An 18,425-nucleotide genomic window follows, 5' to 3' on the forward strand; every position below is an offset into this window, starting at 1 on the left:
CCAGACTTGGACACTGACCGGAGGTCACTGTCGGCGCTGAGAACAGGAAGTGGGAAGGACTTCCCGGGGGTAGGGGGGACTTCCTTCAGCAGAAAGACTGCTGCCTGTATGGGCAGCAGAGGCCTCCCTGTGAGGGTGAGCGGGAACTCCTGTATCGGCAGGGGTGGGCTTGTGGGGCAGCAGGTGGCCTTATGGAGACGAGCAAGCCCGGGTAGGGGGCGGCGCCAATGACAGGCGCTCCTCCCCGCAGCCCCCGGACGCCAGCTCACCTGCACCCCATCCTGGGCGAAGAAGGCGCGGGCGTCTGCCTGGGTGGCGAGCTGCAGGCAGGTGGAATCGCCCCAGAGTGGGCAGCGGCGCAGGAGCAGGCGCGCGGCCCTGTCCTCGCTGCTACGGTAGCACTCGCCGAAGAGGTCTGTGCGCAGGCGCCGGGGAGGGGCGGGGTCAGGTGATGGGGGGAACGGAGGTGGGAGGGGGTGGAGCGATGCACAGCCCTCTCCCCTGCAGCCCCCCACCCCATCCAGGCCCCACGCACCAACACCCAAGCCCTCAAACTTGATGGCCAGGTCCTTCCTCCGAGCTGCCTCCTCGGCCTCGGGTTCCTGGCGAGCCATCACTCGGAGCAGCAAACAGGCCCCAAGGGCCGAGGCCACGGAATTGGAGCCCTGCAGAGACAGGCACGGAGCCTGCGTGAGAGCGGGGCCGGGGGTCCGGGTCCCGGGCAGAAGCGGACTGGAGGGTGGGCGCCGGCTTCGTGGCTAAGACGACTGTTCAGACACCGCATCCCACACGGACACCCCGCTGCAGCCCCTGGTTCCGGACCCCCAGGGTAAACCCTGGGGCAGCGCTGGGTAACTGGGTCCCTGCCGCCCGCGGTGCGGGGGAGACCGCATTGTCCCCGGCTCCCTGCGTTGGCTCTGACCCAGCCCCAGCTGTGCAGGCATCTGGGGAGGGAACCAGAGGCCGGGCGCTCCCTCCCCCCCCCCCCCCCCGCTGTCTCTGCCCTGCCAAAGCTTCTTCAGCAAAGCTCATCTTCTACAAATAAATAAAGTAACCGGGGCCATCCAAGGCCAAGGGCGACGACGCAGACAGACGCCGCATTCCCCCACGCGCCCGAGGCCCCGACGTCCCCCGGCCACGGAGAACACAGCGAATGCCGCTGGACATACACGTAAACATTGCGAACCTGGTAATGTTCAGAGGTATGGATGGAGAATGAGATGGACGGACGGATGGGGGGATGGGTGGAGGGGGGGACAGATGGGTGGAAAGTGAGGGAGGATGGGTGGAGTGGGGGATGGATGGGTGGAGAGTGGGGGAGGATGGGTGGGGGGACGGATGGGTGGAGAGTGGGGGACAGATGGGTGGAGTGGGGGAGGTTGGGTGGGGGGATGGATGCGTGTAGAGTGGGGGAGGATGGATGGGGGATGGATGGGTGGAGTGGGGGATGGATGGGTGGGGGGGACAGATGGGTGGAGAGTGGGGGATGGATGGTGGGGGGGACGGATGGGTGGAGTGGGGGAGGTTGGGTGGGGGGACGGATGGGTGGAGTGGGGGAGGTTGGGTGGGGGGACGGATGGTGTAGAGTGGGGGAGGATGGGTGGAGAGTGGGGGAGGATGGGTGGGGGGACGTATGGGTGAAGAGTGGGGGACAGATGGGTGGAGTGGGGGAGGTTGGGTGGGGGGATGGATGGGTGTAGAGTGGGGGATGGATGGGTGGAGTGGGGGATGGATGGGTGAAGAGTGGGGGAGGTTGGGTGGGGGGACGGATGGGTGTAGAGTGGGGGATGGATGGTGGGGGGGACGGATGGGTGGAGAGGGTGTATATTTCACGAAAAACTTTTACTGTCTTTTTTTTTAATTTTCATCTCCATGGAAGGCAGATCAAGGGCGGGCATATCAGAGAGAGAGAAGGGTTTTGTACCTGCCCGTGCCTGCCCACCAGGCCCCCGGCCTCTAGTCTTGTCCCGTTCTGCGTGGCTAAAGGGCAATGGGGGGGGGGGGGAACGGCCCCCTATCTGCTGCAGGGAGGACGGGGACATGGCCACCAGGAAGAGGGAAGCGGGCGCTCACCATCTCCCAGAAGTACACGGCCATCTGGGCTCTGTTCAGCAGCAATGCCCACAGCAGCAGGTCGCTCCAGGGGGTGTGTCCGGAGCCAGGGTCCGAGGACTCCAGCAAATCCGAGATCAGACTCACCTGCGGGCAACGGGAGGCGTGGCGAGGCCTGGCCCCTCCCCTTCCGGCCCCGCCCCCAGCCCGACCACGCCCCCTCCCTGGGTCTCCCGGGTCCCTGGGCCTCGCCCGGTCCTTACGCTCTCCCGGCCCCGCTGGGAGCCCCGCGAGCCGCCGGCGGGGAACCTCGGGGCGTACGTCTCTCCCAGCAAAATCTTGAGCACCTGCCTCACGTTAGGGGCCCGCGGGTCCGCGGGGCTCCCTTTCAGGGACTGAGACTTGGCGCCCGAGCCGTGGGACGCCTGCTCCAGGAGGCTGCGGATGAGCGAGTTGGGGGGCGCGGCGCCGTAGAGCTGCTGCAGGCGCGCGGGGGTCAGGAAGTGGCCCAGGCTGAGGCCGTGCGAGATGAGCAGGCGCACGAACTCGGGCCGGTCGTTGAGCAGCGCGTCCATGAGCGAGGCCTCCAGGTGGAAAGACTGCGGGGGGCGGGGACAGCGAGGGCGTGAGGAGAGCCAGGCGGAGGCCGGGGACCAGGGCGGGCAGGCTGGGCAGGGGACGGGCCGCCGTGGACGGCAGGGGAGAGGGCCTGCTCTGCCAGGATCCCCGGGCCCTGGACCCCCGCCTCTCACCCGCCATTGGATGTCCCCCCGGAAGAGTTCGCTCTGGGCGATGTCCACGCGGTTCCACGCCACGGCCAAACGGAGCTCGTCGAGGTAAGCGGAGGCCTCGGAGCTGGCGCAGGCTGGAGGGTCGAGAGGGGCGCGGGTGAGGGCCTCGGGCAGTGCACACGGCGGGCGGACCCTGGGGTCTGTTCCGGGCATCAGCCTGGGCCCCCAGGAAGGAGCCGGAAGCAGCTAAAGTCGGTCATGGAGCCCGGGAGAGCCCCTAAGGTGGGGGCAGGAGCCCGAGGGGTGCATGGGGGGGGAGAACCTCTAGGGTAGCGGGAACGCCCGTGGGGGTCCCCCGGCTCCTGAAGCTCGCGGGAGGAATGGGGAGACAGTGGCAGGAATGTGGGAGCGGCTCTGAGGGTGAAACCCGCCAGGGGGAGCCCTGTGAGGCTCGGCCGGCCGGCTTCCCCGCGGGGCACCTGCTGTGCCTCCACGCGCGCCACGCCCATCTCCAAGCAAACCAGTGTCGTTTTGGTCATCCCAGCAGCTGACACCTGAGAACCGGGTGCCCTGCAGGTGAGCAGCGGGCTCTGGGGCAGGCAGAACTGGGCTCCAACCCCAGGGCCACCAACGCCAAGTGCTGGCAAGCCCCCGAGCCCCGGTCTCGTCATCCACCAAGGGGAACGACCGTGGGCCCGGGTCCCGGCGTCGTCAGCGGCACAGTAAGAGCAGGGAGACGCCGCAGGCCGAGGCGCCTCCCGCGTGTCCGCTACGCTGCCACTTCTGGTGAACACCAGCAGCTCCTCAGCGGGAGGCAACGCTTGGGCTCACGGCTGCCCGGGGCTCCCCAACGCTGCAGACCGCGGGGAGGGGGGGCAGACAGGAGAGTTGACGGATAAGAAGACGGAGGCATGGATGGAGAATGAGAGATGGACGGATGGGTGGAGGGGGGAGGATGGGTGGAGGGGGGAGGATGGGTGGAGGGGGAGGATGGGTGGGGGGGAGGATGGGTGGAGGGAGGATGGACGGATGGGTGGAGGGGGGAGGATGGGTGCAGGGGGAGGATGGGTGGAGGGGGAGGATGGGTGGAGGGGGGAGGATGGGTGGAGGGAGGATGGACGAATGGGTGGAGGGGGGAGAATGGGTGGAGGGGGGACAGATGGTGGAGGGAGGATGGGTGGAGGGGGGAGGATGGGTGGAGGGGGGAGGATGGGTGGAGGGGGGAGGATGGGTGGAGGGGGATGGATGGGTGGAGGGGGAGGATGGGTGGAGGGGGAGGATGGGTGGAGGGGGAGGATGGGTGGGGGGAGGATGGATGGGGGGAGGATGGATGGGGGGAGGATGGGTGGAGGGGGAGGATGGGTGGAGGGGGAGGATGGGGGGAGGGGGGAGGATGGGTGGAGGGAGGATGGACGAATGGGTGGAGGGGGGAGAATGGGTGGAGGGGGGACAGATGGTGGAGAGGGGGAAGGACAGATGGAGGGGGGGAGGATGGGTGGAGGGGGGAGGATGGGTGGAGGGGGAGGATGGGTGGAGGGGGATGGATGGGTGGAGGGGGAGGATGGGTGGAGGGGGAGGATGGGTGGGGGGAGGATGGGGGGAGGATGGATGGGGGGAGGATGGGTGGAGGGGGAGGATGGATGGAGAGTGGGGGACGGATGGAGAGTGGGGACGGATGGACTGGTGGACAGATGCAGATGGAAGTTCGAGGTGTGCATGCGTGGACTGATGGCGAGAGGATGGAGGGCTGACCAACAGGTGGAGGCAGAGTCGGGACATGAGGAAATCACCTGGGGACCCTGTCCTCCCCGCCCCACGCACCCCTCCAGGCACAGGGGGAGGATACGCGGGACTCGTGGGGACAGCCCAGGTGGCCAGGGCAGGAGGGGCATCCGTGGTAGGGCTGGGGCGAGGCCGCGGGGCCCACCGTTCACCAGGGCCTTCAGGACGATGGTCTCGAATTCTTCGGAGCCGTCCTCTGAGGAGTAGACCGTCAGCAGCTCCTTCCGTGTCATGATCCTCTCCACCTGCGCGCCAGCGACCGCTGCACCCCGGCCAGGCCGCCTGGGCCTGTGCACGGGGTGCAGGGGGCCACTGCCCTCTAGGCCGCCTGGGCCTGCCCACGGGGTGCAGGGGGCCACGCCCTCTAGGCCACCTGGGTCTGTGCACGGGGTGCAGGGGGCCACCGCCCTCTAGGCCGCCTGGGCCTGCCCACGGGGTGCAGGGGGCCACGCCCTCTAGGCCACCTGGGTCTGTGCACGGGGTGCAGGGGGCCACCGCCCTCTAGGCCGCCTGGGCCTGCCCACAGGGGTGCAGGGGGCCACTGCCCTCTAGGCCGCCTGGGCCTGCCCACGGGGTGCAGGGGGCCACGCCCTCTAGGCCACCTGGGCCTGTCTACGGGGTGCAGGGGGCCACGCCCTCTAGGGAGCCTGGGCCTGTCCACAGGGGTGCAGGGAGCCACCGCCCTCTAGGCCGCCTGGGCCTGCCCACAGGGGTGCAGGGGGCCACCGCCCTCTAGGCCGCCTGGGCCTGCCCACAGGGGTGCAGGGGACCACCGCCCTCTAGGCCGCCTGGGCCTGCCCACAGGGGTGCAGGGGGCCACCACCCTCTAGGCCACCTGGGCCTGTGCATGGGGTGCAGGGGGCCACGCCCTCTAGGCCGCCTGGGCCTGTGCACGGGGTGCAGGGGGCCACTGCCCTCTAGGCCACCTGGGCCTGTCCATGGGGTGCAGGGGGCCACGCCCTCTAGGGAGCCTGGGCCTGCCCACAGGGGTGCAGGGGGCCACCGCCCTCTAGGCCGCCCCTCAGACCCAGGCCCCCAGGCCCCGGCTCCCTCCCACCCCAGGGCCCAGAACTCAGCCCCTCCCCCACCCCTGTGTCCTACCTGGGCCTGCAGGACCTCCGGGTCCCCTTTGGGGAAGAAACGCCGAATGCGGTCCCGGGCTTCGCCCCGCCTGGATCCCCCGCTCCCTGGGGCCATGGTGTCTTCCAGGGTCTCTGCCAGGCAGTCCGCAGCCCCCCCAGAGCCGGCCACCAGGAGGCAGGGGAGCTGAGCCTGGGTGGCGTCCTCGATCCGCTGCAGGGCCATGGGGCGGTCAGGCGGGGCAGGGGGGACTCCCTCCAGCCCCGCCTCCCTCAGACTCGGGCCCCGGGCGCCGGCCCTGCACCTTCAACATCTTCTCGTCACCCTCAATCAGCAGGAGGAGGACAGGGATGTCGATTCCAGTCCCTGAAGACAGAAGGGAGTGAGGGGGCTCAGCCATCTCCCATCAGCCTTTGCTGGGGCTGGGAGAGAGCCGCATTTCCCAGGAGTCCTGGGGGCAGGCCCTGGTCTCCTCCAGTCCTCTGTAATGAAGCCCCTGGGACTTAAGGTTCCTCTGAACACGCTGGGGAGGGGCCGGATGCTGCAAACCACCAGACTTAGCTTCCCAAGGGAGGGCGGGAGGCACTTGGACCCCGGGTCCTCGAATGGCCCCGGGCGTTTCTCAACTGTAATTGATTAACCACCCAGGAGCCAGAGGGCACGGAAGTCCAGATAGGAAAGGGAGGCAGTGGGGGGCCAGGGACTACCCAGCGCGGGGAAGGGCCCCTCTGCCCCCAGCAAGGTCACAGGAGGTCCTTTTACGCCACCCTCAGAAACGCGGCTGCGCTGCTACTGTTCCGCCCTGCGCGGGCTACAAGCTCCGAGCTCACGCAATAACGCAAGAAACTGAAACAAATGGCGTCAAAACCGACACTTGTAAAAGCTGGAAGAGACGAAAGGTATCGATTTCAAAAAGCATGATTTATATTCTCCGAAACTTGGGACTACCAAAAAACAGACAAAAGTTTAATAAAATAATTTGGTAAGGAACTAGCTTTTTTTTTGTTTTTTAAGATTTATTTATGTGAAAGAGTTATGGAGAGAGAGAGAGAGAGAGAGAGAGAGAGAGAGAGAGAGATCTTCCAACCGCTGGTTCACTTCCCAAATGGCCACAATGGCCAGAGCTGAGCTGATCTGAAGCCAGGAGCCAGGTGCTTCTGGGTCTCCCACGTGGGTGCAGGGGCCTAACGGATGGGACCATCCATCCTCTGCGGCCGTCCCAGGCCACAAGCAGGGAGCTGGATTGGAAGCAGGCAGCTGGGACGTGAAATGGCGCCCATACGGGGCGCTGGGGCCGCACCACGGCGCCAGCAAGGGGCCAGCTTGGTGACGCCGCGACCCATAGCGGAGTGCTGGTCGGATCTCGATTATTCTGCTTCTGACCCAGCTCCTGCTCGTGCGCCTGGGAAAGCAGCAGCAGATGCCCAAGTGCTCGGGTCCCTGCACCCACGTGGGAGACCTGGATGGAGCTCCTGGCTCCAAGCGTTGGCTTGACCCAGCCCCAGTGGTTGGAAGATCTCTCTCTCTCTCTTACCCCGCCCTTTAAAATAAATACATATTTTAAAAGAAATAAATTGTTGTGAGGAAAACATGGCTTCCTATTTGGGAGAAATAAATGCATTCACTTTCCTGTCTCAAAACATAAAAATCACACTGGCGCCGCGGCTCACTAGGCTAACCCTCCACCTTGCGGCGCCGGCACACCAGGTTCTAGTCCCGGCCGGGGCGCCAGATTCTGTCCCAGTTGCCCCTCTTCCAGGCCAGCTCTCTGCTGTGGCCAGGGAGTGCAGTGGAGGATGGCCCAAGTGCTTGGGCCCTGCACCCCATGGGAGACCAGGAGAAGCACCTGGCTCCTGGCTTCGGATCAGCGCAGTGCGCCGGCCGTGGTGGCCATTGGAGGGTGAACCAACGGCAAAAGGAAGACCTTTCTCTCTGTCTCTCTCACTGTCCACTCTGCCTGTCAAAAAAAAAAAAAAAAAACATAAAAATCCTGTCCAGGAAGATTACAAGTTCAAATACACAGCTATGAGATAAGAAGCCTGAGGGCGATAGTTGTCCTGGAGTGGGTAGGCGTCTCTAAGACAGGAAACTGCAGGTCTATAAAGGAAACAGTAAGTGTGACAAAGTATTTTATGGAAATAGACAATTAAAGAGATACATGAAAGTATCTCTTTAAAATGTTATGATACATTTAACAGTTAAACAATTACTACTGAAGACACAAAGAATTCCTACCAAAAAAAAGCTATAAATAGCCTACATTAAAAACATGCAGAGGATGTGGCACAGTGGGCTTAGCGGCCACCTGTGACGCCGGCACCCCATCTAACTGCTGGTTCGAGTCCCAGCTGCTCCACTTCCGATCCAGCTCCCTGCTAATGCACTTGGGAAGGCAATGGAAGGTGGCTCAAGTGCTTGGGCCCCTGCACCCACGTGGGAGACCCGCGTGAAGCTCCTGGCTCCTGGCCTTGGCCTGGCACAGCCCCGGCTGTTGCAGCCATTTGGGGAGTGAACCAGCAGATGGAAGACCCAGCTCCCTGCTGACCTCCTGGGAAAGCAGCGTATAACTGATTAAGGCCGGGTGTCTGCGTCCCAGCTACGCTGTTTCGGATGCAGCTTCCTGCTGGTGCACGCCCTGGAACGGCAGGGGACGGCTCCAGTGCTGGGGCCCTGCCACCCACGAGAGACACCCAGATGGATACATTCCTGCTGAGAATGAAAGTGGCTGCCAATTTTGGGAAAGTTACCAAGTCTCTTCTATTGAAACACAGCACTAGGCCGGCGCCGCGGCTCACTAGGCTAATCCTCCGCCTAGCAGCGCCAGCACACCGGGTTCTAGTCCCGGTCGGGGCGCCGGATTCTGTCCCGGTTGCCCCTCTTCCAGGCCAGCCCTCTGCTGTGGCCAGGGAGTGCAGTGGAGGATGGCCCAGGTGCTTGGGCCCTGCACCCCATGGGAGACCAGGAGAAGCACCTGGATCCTGGCTCCTGCCATTGGATCAGCGCGGTGCGCCGGTCGCAGCGCGCCGGCCGTGGCGGCCATTGGAGGGTGAACCAACGGCAAAGGAAGACCTTTCTCTCTGTCTCTCTCTCTCACTGTCCACTCTGCCTGTCAAAAAAAAAAAAAAAAAAAAAAAAAAGAAACACAGCACTGCCCCTTGGAAGCATCTAGAGTGTAGGGTCTAAGACGCCTGCGTCAGGCACCCCCCAGGTGTTCGGTGTTCTTTGCTGGGCCACACACTAGTAAAACCGTAAGTGCCATCGACTGCAGAAGTATTAAACAACAGATGGTACAACCACACATTCAACTGTTAAAGGCAGGGGGCGGGCCAGCGCTGCGGCATAGCAGGTTAAGCCTACGCCTGTAGTGCCGGCATCCCACACGAGCTCGGGTTCGAGTCCCGGCTGCTCCACTTGCAATCCAGCTCCCTGCTAATGTGCCTGGGAGAGCAGTGGAGGATGGCCCAAGTGCTTGGGTCCCTGAAACCACGTGGGAGACCTAGAAAAACTGGGCTCCTGGCTTCCGCCTGGCCCAGCTGTGGCCATTGCAGCCAATTGGGGAGTGAACCGGTGGATGGAAGATCTCTCTCTCTCTCTCTCTCTCCCTTTCTCACTATAACTCTTTCAAATAAATAAATCAATCTTAAAAATAAATTAATAGGCTGGCGCCGCGGCTCACTAGGCTAATCCTCCGCCTTGCAGTGCCAGCACACTGGGTTCTAGTCCCAGTTGGGGCGCCGGATTCTGTCCCGGTTGCCCCTCTTCCAGGCCAGCTCTCTGCTGTGGCCAGGGAGTGCAGTGGAGGATGGCCCAGGTGCTTGGGCCCTGCACCCCATGGGAGACCAGGAGAAGCACCTGGCTCCTAACATTGGATCAGCATGGTGTGCCGGCCGTGGCAGCCATTGGAGGGTGAACCAACGGCAAAGGAAGACCTTTCTGTCTCTCTCTCACTGTCCACTCTGCCTGTCAAAAAAATAAATAAATAAATAAAAGCAGGGAGCCAACAATGTGGCATAGCAGGTAAAGCTGCCACCTGCACCGCCAGCATCCAATATGGGCGCCGGTTCCAGTCCCAGCTTCCCATCCAGCTCCCTGCTGATGCACCAGGGAAAGCAGCGGAAGACGACTCAAGTGGTTGAGGCCCTGCACCTGCGCGGGGGACCCGGATGGAGTTCCAGGCTCCTGGCTTTGGCCTGGCCATTATGGCCATTGAGAGAGTGAACCAACAGATGGGAGATCTCACTATAAATATATCTCCCTCTCTCTCCCTATAATTCTGCCTTTCAAATAAAATGAAATAAATCTTTTTTATAGATCTGTTAAGATTTATTTATTTGAAAGGCAGAGCTACAGAGAAGCAGAGGCAGAGAGAGAGAGAGAGAGAGAGAGAGAGAGAGAGAGAGATCTTCCATCTGCTGGCTCACTCCCCAGATGGCTGCAACCGCCAGAGCTGTGCTGATCTGAAGCCAGAAGCCAGGAGCCAGGAGCTTCTTCTGGGTTTCCCACGCGGGTGCAGGGGCCCAAGGACTTGGGCTGTCCTCCACTGCTTTCCCAGGCCACAGCAGAGAGCTGGATCAGAAGTGGAGCAGCCGGGGCTTGAACCGGCACCCATATGGGATGCCGGCACTGAAGGCGGGGGCTTTACCCACTACACCACAGCACCAGCCCCAAAATAAATCTTTAAGAAAAAAAAAGTGAAACTTGGGACGCCTGCATCCTAAATCAGAGGGCCTGGGTTCAAGTCCCGACTCCGCTTCTGATCCAGCTTCCTGCTCGCACGCACCCTGGGAGGCAGCAGTGGCAGCTCAGGTACCTGAGAGACCCAGCAGGCAGCCCAGGCTCTTGGCGTTGGCCCAGCTGGTTCCGTCCCGGCCATCACGGCCACTCGGGGGAGTGAACCAGTGGATGGAAGACCCCTCTCTCTCTCTCCCTCGCTCTCTCTGCAACCGTGCCTTTCAAATTAAGAAAGGAAGAAAGGGTGAACCAACTCCACCTGGGAAACACCGACCCCCCCAGAAGAGGTGGCTGGAACCAGGAAGGGAAGACACTGACTTTCGCTCATTCCCCTTTTCTGTTTTGCTTTGGCCCCCTGGGCACATCCTGCCGCTGCCGGGCACCCTGGGTGGTGGGGGGAGCCGATGCCAAGGTCACACCCATGTTACTGCGTTTACACCACCTCTGGCCAAGACCCGCTAAGGACGGAGATGGGTGCCACCGGGCGCTGGGGGAGAGAAGGGGATCCCCCGTGGTACGGGCGCTGGCCTCGGCTGTGCAGCGACGCCGACGTCCACGGGGCTGCTCTCCCACCAAGGCCGGTCGTACTGGAAGAACCTCTGTACGCTCAAGTTTTGGGCCAGGGGCTCGGCACCGTGGCACAGTGGGTTAAGCTGTTGCTTGCAACGCCAGCATCCATATTGGGCTGAGTCGCAGCTAAGCTGCTTCTGATCCAGCTTCCTGCTGGTGCACACCCTGGGAAGCAGCAGGCAATGGCTCCAGTGCGTGGGCCCTGGCCACCCACGTGGGAGACCCAGATGGGGTTCCAGGCCCCAGGCTTCAGCCCCGCCCAGCTCTGGCCATTGCAACCATTTGGGGAGTGAATGAGCAGACGGAAGATCTCCCCCTGTCTGTCTCTCCCTCTCTCTCTGCCTTTCAAATAAAAGTTTTAAAAATCTTTTTACAAGAAAAAGGTTGGGCCAAGCGAAGCCAGATGCCAGGAGCTCCACCAGGTCCCGCACGCGGTTGGCAGAGACCCCAGTTCCTGAACCATCGCTTCTGCCTCCCAGGGTGCGCACCAGCAGGAAGCCGGATTGGAAGCGGAGGAACGCGGCTCAGAGCCCCAGTCGGAGACTTAACCCCCTGCACCACAACGCCCACCCCGCAGGATAATTTAAAAAATAAGATTAAGGTTGCCTACAAGCTAAATAACGGGTGAGAATTAAGTAGGTTTTTAAAACACACAAAAAAAGAAAAAGAAAAAGAAAAGAGGTCATAACAATCTTCAAAAGATTAAAAACAGGAAACAACAAAAATAATAAAAATTTTGAGATAAAAAATAAAAAGCAGAGAATGTTCACAAGGAGGTCAGTTTGGGTCTCTCTGCTTCTCCCCATCGTGCATTTGCTTCTGTCTTATTTTTTGCCCTTGTCTTTTTTAAAAAAGATTAACTGATTGGCTTTTTATTTATTTGAAAGGCAGAGGGAGCGGCCACTGACCTCCCAGGCCGGTCTTCTGCTGCGCCACGTAGGACTCGAAGCGCAGCCGGAAGCGGTTCTCGCCGCCCATGCGGCCGTGGGTGCCGTCGTCCACCAGGAAGAAGGCCGAGTAGTTGTAGTCCAGGGGGAACTCAACCCCGTCCTCGGGGTCGCCGCGCCACCGGTACCGCGCGGGGAACGAGCCCTGGGGGACAAATGGCCTTTCCGTGGGGTCAGCCCACAGACACAGGCCCCTCCTCCCTCAGACCCAGGCCCCTCCTCCCTCAGACCCAGGCCCCTCCTCCCTCAGACCCAGGCCCCTCCTCCCTCAGACCCTGGAGTCCAGACCCTCGTCCCCTCCTCCCTCAGACCGTTCCTTTTCCAAGGCCCTGGGATGCACCTTGGGGTTGGTGAGGGTGTTTCTATTCCGGACCACGCCCCAGGGGGCCACGCCCATGGCCACCACTTTGGAGCCCCCCGTGCTGGCCGTCTGGTGGTCCCGCACAGCCACGCCCACATGCCGGCCGATGCCCGTGTGCAGCCCGCCCGTGACGATCCAGGCCCCTACACAGGATGAGCAGACAGAGAAGTCAGGTTAAGACTGGCAAAGTGGGGAAGTAGCGGCCGGGCCCAGGCAGCCCCCTCCAGCACCGCTCACCTGTGCTCTGGGCGGCCCGCACCAGCCCGCGGCGCAGCAGGTCCTGTAGCCAGGTCTGGAGGATGGAGCCCTCCGAGCCCCCCAGCACTGACACCACCAGGTTCGGCGCACGGAAGCCCCACGTGCGAGTGACCAGACTGTAGACTGTAGCTGGGTCTGTGCGGTCGGAGAGCCGGAGGAACTGGGGACACAGGAGTAGGGTCACGGGGAGGGGCAAAGAGACCCAGGGAGATGGGGGACAGAACCCCCACAGAGAGGACACAGATACCCAGAGTGGGGGGGATAGAGACCCGGCAGGGGTAGGGGACAGAGACCCAGAAAGGGACAGAGACCCAGAGAGAGGGGACAGAGACCCAGAGATGGGGGGACAGAGACCTAGGGAGAGAGGGGACAGAGACCCAGAGAGAGGGGGGACAGAGACCCAGAGAGAGGGGACAGAGACCCAGAGAGAGGACAGAGACCCAGAGAGAGGGGACAGACACCCAGAGAGAGAGGACAGAGGCCCAGAGAGAGAGGATAGAGGCCCAGAGAGAGGGGACAGAGACCCAGAGAGAGAGGACAGAGACACAGAGAGATGGGGCAGAAACCCAGAGAGAGGGGACAGAGACCCAGAGAGAGGGGACAGAGACCCAGAGAGAGGGGACAGAGACCAGAGAGAGGAGACAGAGACCCAGAGAGAGGAGACAGAGACCCAGAGAGAGGACAGAGACCCAGAGAGAGGGGACAGAGACCCAGAGAGAGAGGGGACAGAGACCCAGAGAGAGGGGACAGAGACCCAGAGAGAGAGAGGACAGAGAGCCAGAGAGAGAGGGGACAGAGACCCAGAGAGAGGGGCAGAGACCCAGAGAGAGGACAGAGACCCAGAGAGAGAGGGGACAGAGACCCAGAGAGAGGGGACAGAGACCCAGAGAGAGAGGACAGAGACCCAGAGAGAGAGGGGACAGAGACCCAGAGAGAGGGGACAGAGACCCAGAGAGGGGACAGAGACCCGGGTGGGGGGCAGAGACCCAGAGAGAGAGGGGACAGAGACCCAGAGAGAGGGGACAGAGACCCAGAGAGGGGACAGAGACCCAGAGAGAGGGGACAGACACCCAGAGAGAGAGGGCGACAGAGACCCAGAGCAGGGGGGATGGGACAGATGCATAGGAAGATGCAAAGCCCAGCTGGGACAGCCCAGATCCTGGCCCAGGGATCCCTGAGTCATGCTGCACACCCCCAAAGCCACCCCCAAGACACGCAGGCCTCACGTTGCTGGGATTGCGACCAGCGCCCATGAAGTCCAGGTCCCCGAAGGCATCTGTGGGCTTCTCCGTGGTGTGCACGTCACTGTCCCACTCGGTCACCACGGCTGCCCCGAAGGCATCTTCCACGGCCACGGAGGGGTGGGCGCTCCGGGGGCGGCCGCACTGGCACAGAGTCCCTCTGGGGGTGTGAGGGCGGGAGCGTGAGCCGGGGGTGTCCCCACCGGCCCCCAGCATCCAGAGAAGTGTCCACACAGTTGAACAGGAAGCTGTCTACACGGACCAGCGGCCACCCTGGGGCCCTGTCCGTCCCCTTCCCCAGAGGGAAGCCACACTGGCCCCGGCGAGCCCCAGCAGAGAGCAGAGAGGGACTGAAACTGCTCCTTGCCAGAGGCTGGGGCAGCGGTGCGGCTTCAGGCAAGTGGCTTCACCTCTCTGAGCCCAAAGGCAACCACGAGGCGCCAAGACCTAACACAAAGACGAGGTTTTCTGCAGGGAGCTGCATACCAGTCCCAGCCGGAGCCGCCTCTGAGCTTTAAATACCCTTGAACAGCACAGGGAGGGCACCGCTCCTTGCTCGGGTCCCCTGGTGCAGCCCAGGAGAGGGCTCTGCCAGAATCCGTCCTGGCCTAAGCTTTTGTTACTCGCAAATGCAACGGGCTTTCCATTTATGGTTCTCCTGTGGAAAACACCTTCCCCCCTAAATCTGTGCACGCTGCCCGTGCTGCTATGTGTGACCGGCATCGGAGTTGCAAAGAACGAGAACAGGGGCCTGAGGGAATGAAGGACCCGTGGGCAGTGGACCCTGGGGCCGGCGCTGTGGCCCAGTGGGTAAAGCCGCCGCCTGTGACACAAGCGTCCCCATCAGCGCCGGTTCGAGTCCCGGCTGCTCCATGTCCGATCCAGCTCCCTGCTAACGCACCCGGGAAAGCAGCAGATGATGGCCCAAGTGCTTGGGCCCCTGCACTTGTATGGGAGACCTGGAATGAGCTCCTGGCTCCAGGCTTTGGATCAGCACAGCTCCAGCCGTTGTGGCCATCTGGGGAGTGATCTCTCTCTCTCTCTCTCTCTCTCTCTCTCTCTCTCTCTCTCCTTCCCTCACTGTAACTCTTTCAAATAAGTAAATCTTTAAAAAAAAAAAAAAAAAGTATCAAAGCCCCTTGGTCCCTGAATCCAGAAAGAGTTCAGACAGCGAGCGGGACTGAATGTGCCGGAGCCAGGGCCGATTTCGGGAACGACGGCCAGATGCCGCGAGGGGACTGCGTGGAAACACAGACCACGAAGAAGCTGCGTGGATCCCAAAATATTTTTGCGCCAAACACACTGAACTTCTTAAATTCCATTTCCCATGAGCTTTTTGAAGGTCCCCCCCCCCATGGGGGTTTGGCAAAAGTCGTGCAGACGTCGCATGCCGGAGTGGCGGCCGCCACATCCGCACAGCGTGAGCTCCCGGCCCCGGGACGCAGCACTCCCCTTCTGACGCCAGGGCGTGCCTCAGTTTACCCACACTACCCTTTCACCCACCCCAACCCCATCCTTGGACAGCACCCCCATGGTCCCCTCCAGCTATGTCCACACATGCAGCAAGACTTTATCAAGGAATGGTCAGGGCCTGCACTGTCCACCCACCAGTTCCTGCCCACGCAGGATTCCTTACACTCAAGGGGCTCCTGAGGCTCTAACAAACTGATGTGAAATCAAATAAAAAACTCAGCTCCAGGGCCGGCGCTGTGGCGCAGCAGGTTAAGCTTCTGCCTGCAGTGCCGGCATCCCGTATGGGCGCAGGTTCGAATCCTGGCTGCTCCACTTCCCACCCAGCTCCCTGCTATGGCTTGGGAAAAGCAGTGGAAGATGGCCCCAGTGCTTGGGCTTCTGCACCCAGGTTGGAGGCCTGGATGAAGCTCCTGGCTCCTGGCTCTGGCCTGGTCCAGCCCTGGCTGTTGTGGCCATTTGGGAGTGAGTCAGAGGATAGGAGACCTCTCTCTCTCTCTTTCTCTCTCTCTCTCTTTGTGTGTGTGTGTGTGTGTGTGTGTGTGTCTCCTTCTCTATAACTCTTTCAAATAAAATAAATACATCTTTAAATTAAAAAAAACCCTCAGCTCATCAGTCCCAGGGCCACATTTCAAGCGCCCGGGCACCACGCGTGGCGAGGGCTGCCATACTGGACATGGCATGTCTTGGTGGACAGCCCTCTCTCCTCTTCGCCCCCTCTCCTCTTTGCGGCCACCGAAACCGAAACTGTTCCCAGCAAGATCAGCGGTTACCTGTGTGGCCCCAAACACAATACCCCTATTGAGGTCTCATCTGATGGAGGCGCACGTGGCACTGGCCACAGCTCAAAGGCTGCGCGCGATCCCTGGCAGGGTCAGCCGGCTCCACTGGCCTCCCCCACCGCCGCTGCCGCCGCCTCCTCCTCCTCCTCTTCCTCCTCCTCCCCCTCCCTCCTCCTCCTCCCCCTCCCTCCTCCCGCCCCCCACCCCAGCCGCTCTGCCTTTTTTCGGCTCCCCAGAGGAGGCCCAGGTGGCTTCCCTGCCCGGCTCACAGGCTCCAGGCCCGGGGCCCAGCTCACACCTAACGGGAGGAAGTCGGCTGGGATCTGAAGCCCGTATTTAGCCGGAGGCCTTGGGAGGCAGGTGTGTGAAAACATCCTTCTTTGCGAAAGAAAACGACAAATCAAAACCAGCCTCCGAGCTGAGTCCAGCCTCCCTGAGCGCACCCTGCCCCACTGTCTCCTGCTTCCCGCGACTCCTCACCCACTTCCAGTTCCTCGGCCAGGCAGCTCCGGCCTCCTGATCCCAGACGTCTTGCCCTGAGGCCAGACCAAGGTTGCACCTGCCCCTGGTCCCCCCAGGCCTCACCTATGACCCCGCCCCAAGCAGGAAGCCCCTGGCACCAGGCCATGCATGCACACCCTCCTCCCCCAGTCCTCACTCTCCCCACACCTGTCGCCCCCAAGCTCCACCCTCCCACCCTCATCCTTTGCCCCATCCCCCAGGCTAGCCTGGCTCAGGCCTCTCCCCCTCCCACTTAGACCCCTGCCCCAGCTTTGCCCCTGGCGTCCGAGCTCACGCCCATCCTCACACAGCTCCCCCAGGACTGTTCCACACCCAGCGACGGCCCCACCCTTTCTATGGCACCCAACGCCCCAGGGCCGGGTCCCAGCGCCTCCAGGGTGGGCTCTGAGGCCCTGCCCTCCTCTGCGCGGCTTCCTCTTCGGTGAGCGAGCTCCTTGCACCTGAACTTCGCTCTGTCATTAAGGAGGACTTTGCACGCTGTTCCCACCCCAGAGTCACTGCCACGCAGCTCGCTCCAGCCCCAGCTCCTCTTCCAGCGACACCCCGCGTCCCCTCTTAAGTCTTAGCCAGGCGCCTCCCCCTCAGCTCTCCCGGGGCCCAGGGTGTCCCTGGCAGGCTCCACTTCCTGTGTTACTCCAGTCCACCCTCTGCCTCGTTGGCCTCTGGCCACCAGCCGCAGCCTCTCCTGACCACACGCTGCTCCCAACCATCATGGGTTTTGCAGCATCCGTGCCTAGCGCACCTGCACGAGGGCTGCCGGCCACACAGCACGCACAGCCAAGCACACTGGATGCGGAACGCCCCCAAGGACCATGCTGCAAACCACAGAGGAGCCCACAGCCCCTAAGAGACCATCGCTGAAGGCCAATAGGTCGGTCGGCAACCACGCTGTCCAGGCTAGGATGGCACCCGCAGGGTGCGGTAACTACTCCCTCCCAGTGGGAGCTGCACACTTCCAGTGCTAACAGCCTGGGCTGGGCGCTGGCCCAGAAAAAATAACAATAAAAGCATTAACTTGTTTAATTCTCACAAGAGCCCAGGCGGGAGGGCCTACCCGGGTGACAAACTCGGCCCAGAGAGGGAAAACGCCTGCCCCGCAGCCACACAGCACGTGTGAAATTGGAACCCCGGCCAGCCGCTGAATTCTGCCGAGCGAGCGTCCCTGGGAACGACCCAGCGGAGACACAAAGTGACACGGAGAGACGGCGACCAGGGAGAGGCCCAGGAAGAAGAGAAACAGAACCCAGCCCTGGCGCGCAGGGACCCCAGCCCCGGCCAGGGGAGTCGGAGGCGTCTCGGCGGACCCGGGCCCCGGTCAGCCACGGCGCCGCAGGAACGCCCTTGGGAGGGTCCTAGGCGCCCGGATAGGGGCGGGGGCGGGGCCAGGGCGGGGCCGGAGGGCCGGGGATGCCCGGGTCGGCCCGCTAGCTCACCCGGGGTCTTCGGGGTCCGCTATGAATGTCGTACACGTCTTCTTCTTAAAGATCTTGGGGATCCAGCTCTGAGGACCGGAGCAGAAGGCGGAGTGGGGGCGTCGGGTAAGGGGGACCCGGGGCTGGTCCCCGGGGGGCGCCGAGTCCCTCACCGCGGGCCCCACCCCGACACGGGAGTCCAGGACCCGAGAACCTGCCCCACCCTGAGAGCCTGGGTCCCCAGCGCCCCGCGTCCGGGAGCCGGGAGGCGTCCCCGCCCCGCGTGCGCTCCGCCCCGGGGCTCCGCGCCGTACCTGCTCCTTCTCCGAACCCACCATGCCGCCGCGCAGCCCGGCCGCCCTGGGGCTGCCACAACCGCTCTGCACCCCGCTCCCGACTCGCCCCGGACAAACCGGATCCGCCACCTCCCGGCCCAGCCTGGGCGGGGCGGGCGGAGACGTCAGCGGGAGGCGGGGAGAGGGCGGC

The 18,425-nt window shown here is 62.6% G+C and overlaps 2 protein-coding genes across 5 annotated transcripts in view; both read right to left on the reverse strand.

The window, feature by feature from the left end:
- The window catches only part of TRPM4 (transient receptor potential cation channel subfamily M member 4), a 30,631-nt gene extending 12,206 nt beyond the window's left edge, over positions 1 to 18,425 (reverse strand). For 3 of the 4 annotated variants that reach the window (XR_016224619.1, XM_070063096.2, XM_089318972.1), the window contains exons 1-14: positions 18,254 to 18,425; positions 17,961 to 18,028; positions 13,739 to 13,913; positions 12,492 to 12,672; positions 12,234 to 12,397; positions 11,855 to 12,038; positions 5,950 to 6,011; positions 5,667 to 5,858; positions 4,711 to 4,810; positions 2,805 to 2,917; positions 2,316 to 2,651; positions 2,074 to 2,199; positions 536 to 665; positions 270 to 415 (exon numbers count right to left, since the gene is read on the reverse strand). Coding sequence is in view for 3 of the 4 variants with exons in the window: in XM_070063096.2 (XP_069919197.2) it covers positions 270 to 415; positions 536 to 665; positions 2,074 to 2,199; positions 2,316 to 2,651; positions 2,805 to 2,917; positions 4,711 to 4,810; positions 5,667 to 5,858; positions 5,950 to 6,011; positions 11,855 to 12,038; positions 12,234 to 12,397; positions 12,492 to 12,672; positions 13,739 to 13,913; positions 17,961 to 18,028; positions 18,254 to 18,277 (2,001 nt within the window). In the remaining variant the exon portion in view is untranslated. Of the gene's footprint in view, positions 1 to 269; positions 416 to 535; positions 666 to 2,073; positions 2,200 to 2,315; positions 2,652 to 2,804; positions 2,918 to 4,710; positions 4,811 to 5,666; positions 5,859 to 5,949; positions 6,012 to 11,854; positions 12,039 to 12,233; positions 12,398 to 12,491; positions 12,673 to 13,738; positions 13,914 to 17,960; positions 18,029 to 18,253 lie in introns of those variants that run through there. The other variant, XM_089318973.1, reaches the window with a different exon arrangement.
- PPFIA3 (PPFI scaffold protein A3) overlaps positions 13,778 to 18,425 on the reverse strand; it is a 29,863-nt gene continuing 25,215 nt past the window's right edge. The window contains exon 30 of the mRNA XM_070063098.2: positions 13,778 to 13,913. The gene's annotated coding sequence lies outside the window, so the exon portion shown is untranslated. The remainder of the gene's footprint in view (positions 13,914 to 18,425) is intronic.

The sequence above is a fragment of the Oryctolagus cuniculus genome, chromosome 18, assembly GCF_051225735.1.
Source record: "Oryctolagus cuniculus isolate XC-2025 breed Fujian yellow rabbit chromosome 18, ASM5122573v1, whole genome shotgun sequence".
Taxonomy (NCBI): Eukaryota; Metazoa; Chordata; class Mammalia; order Lagomorpha; family Leporidae; genus Oryctolagus; species Oryctolagus cuniculus.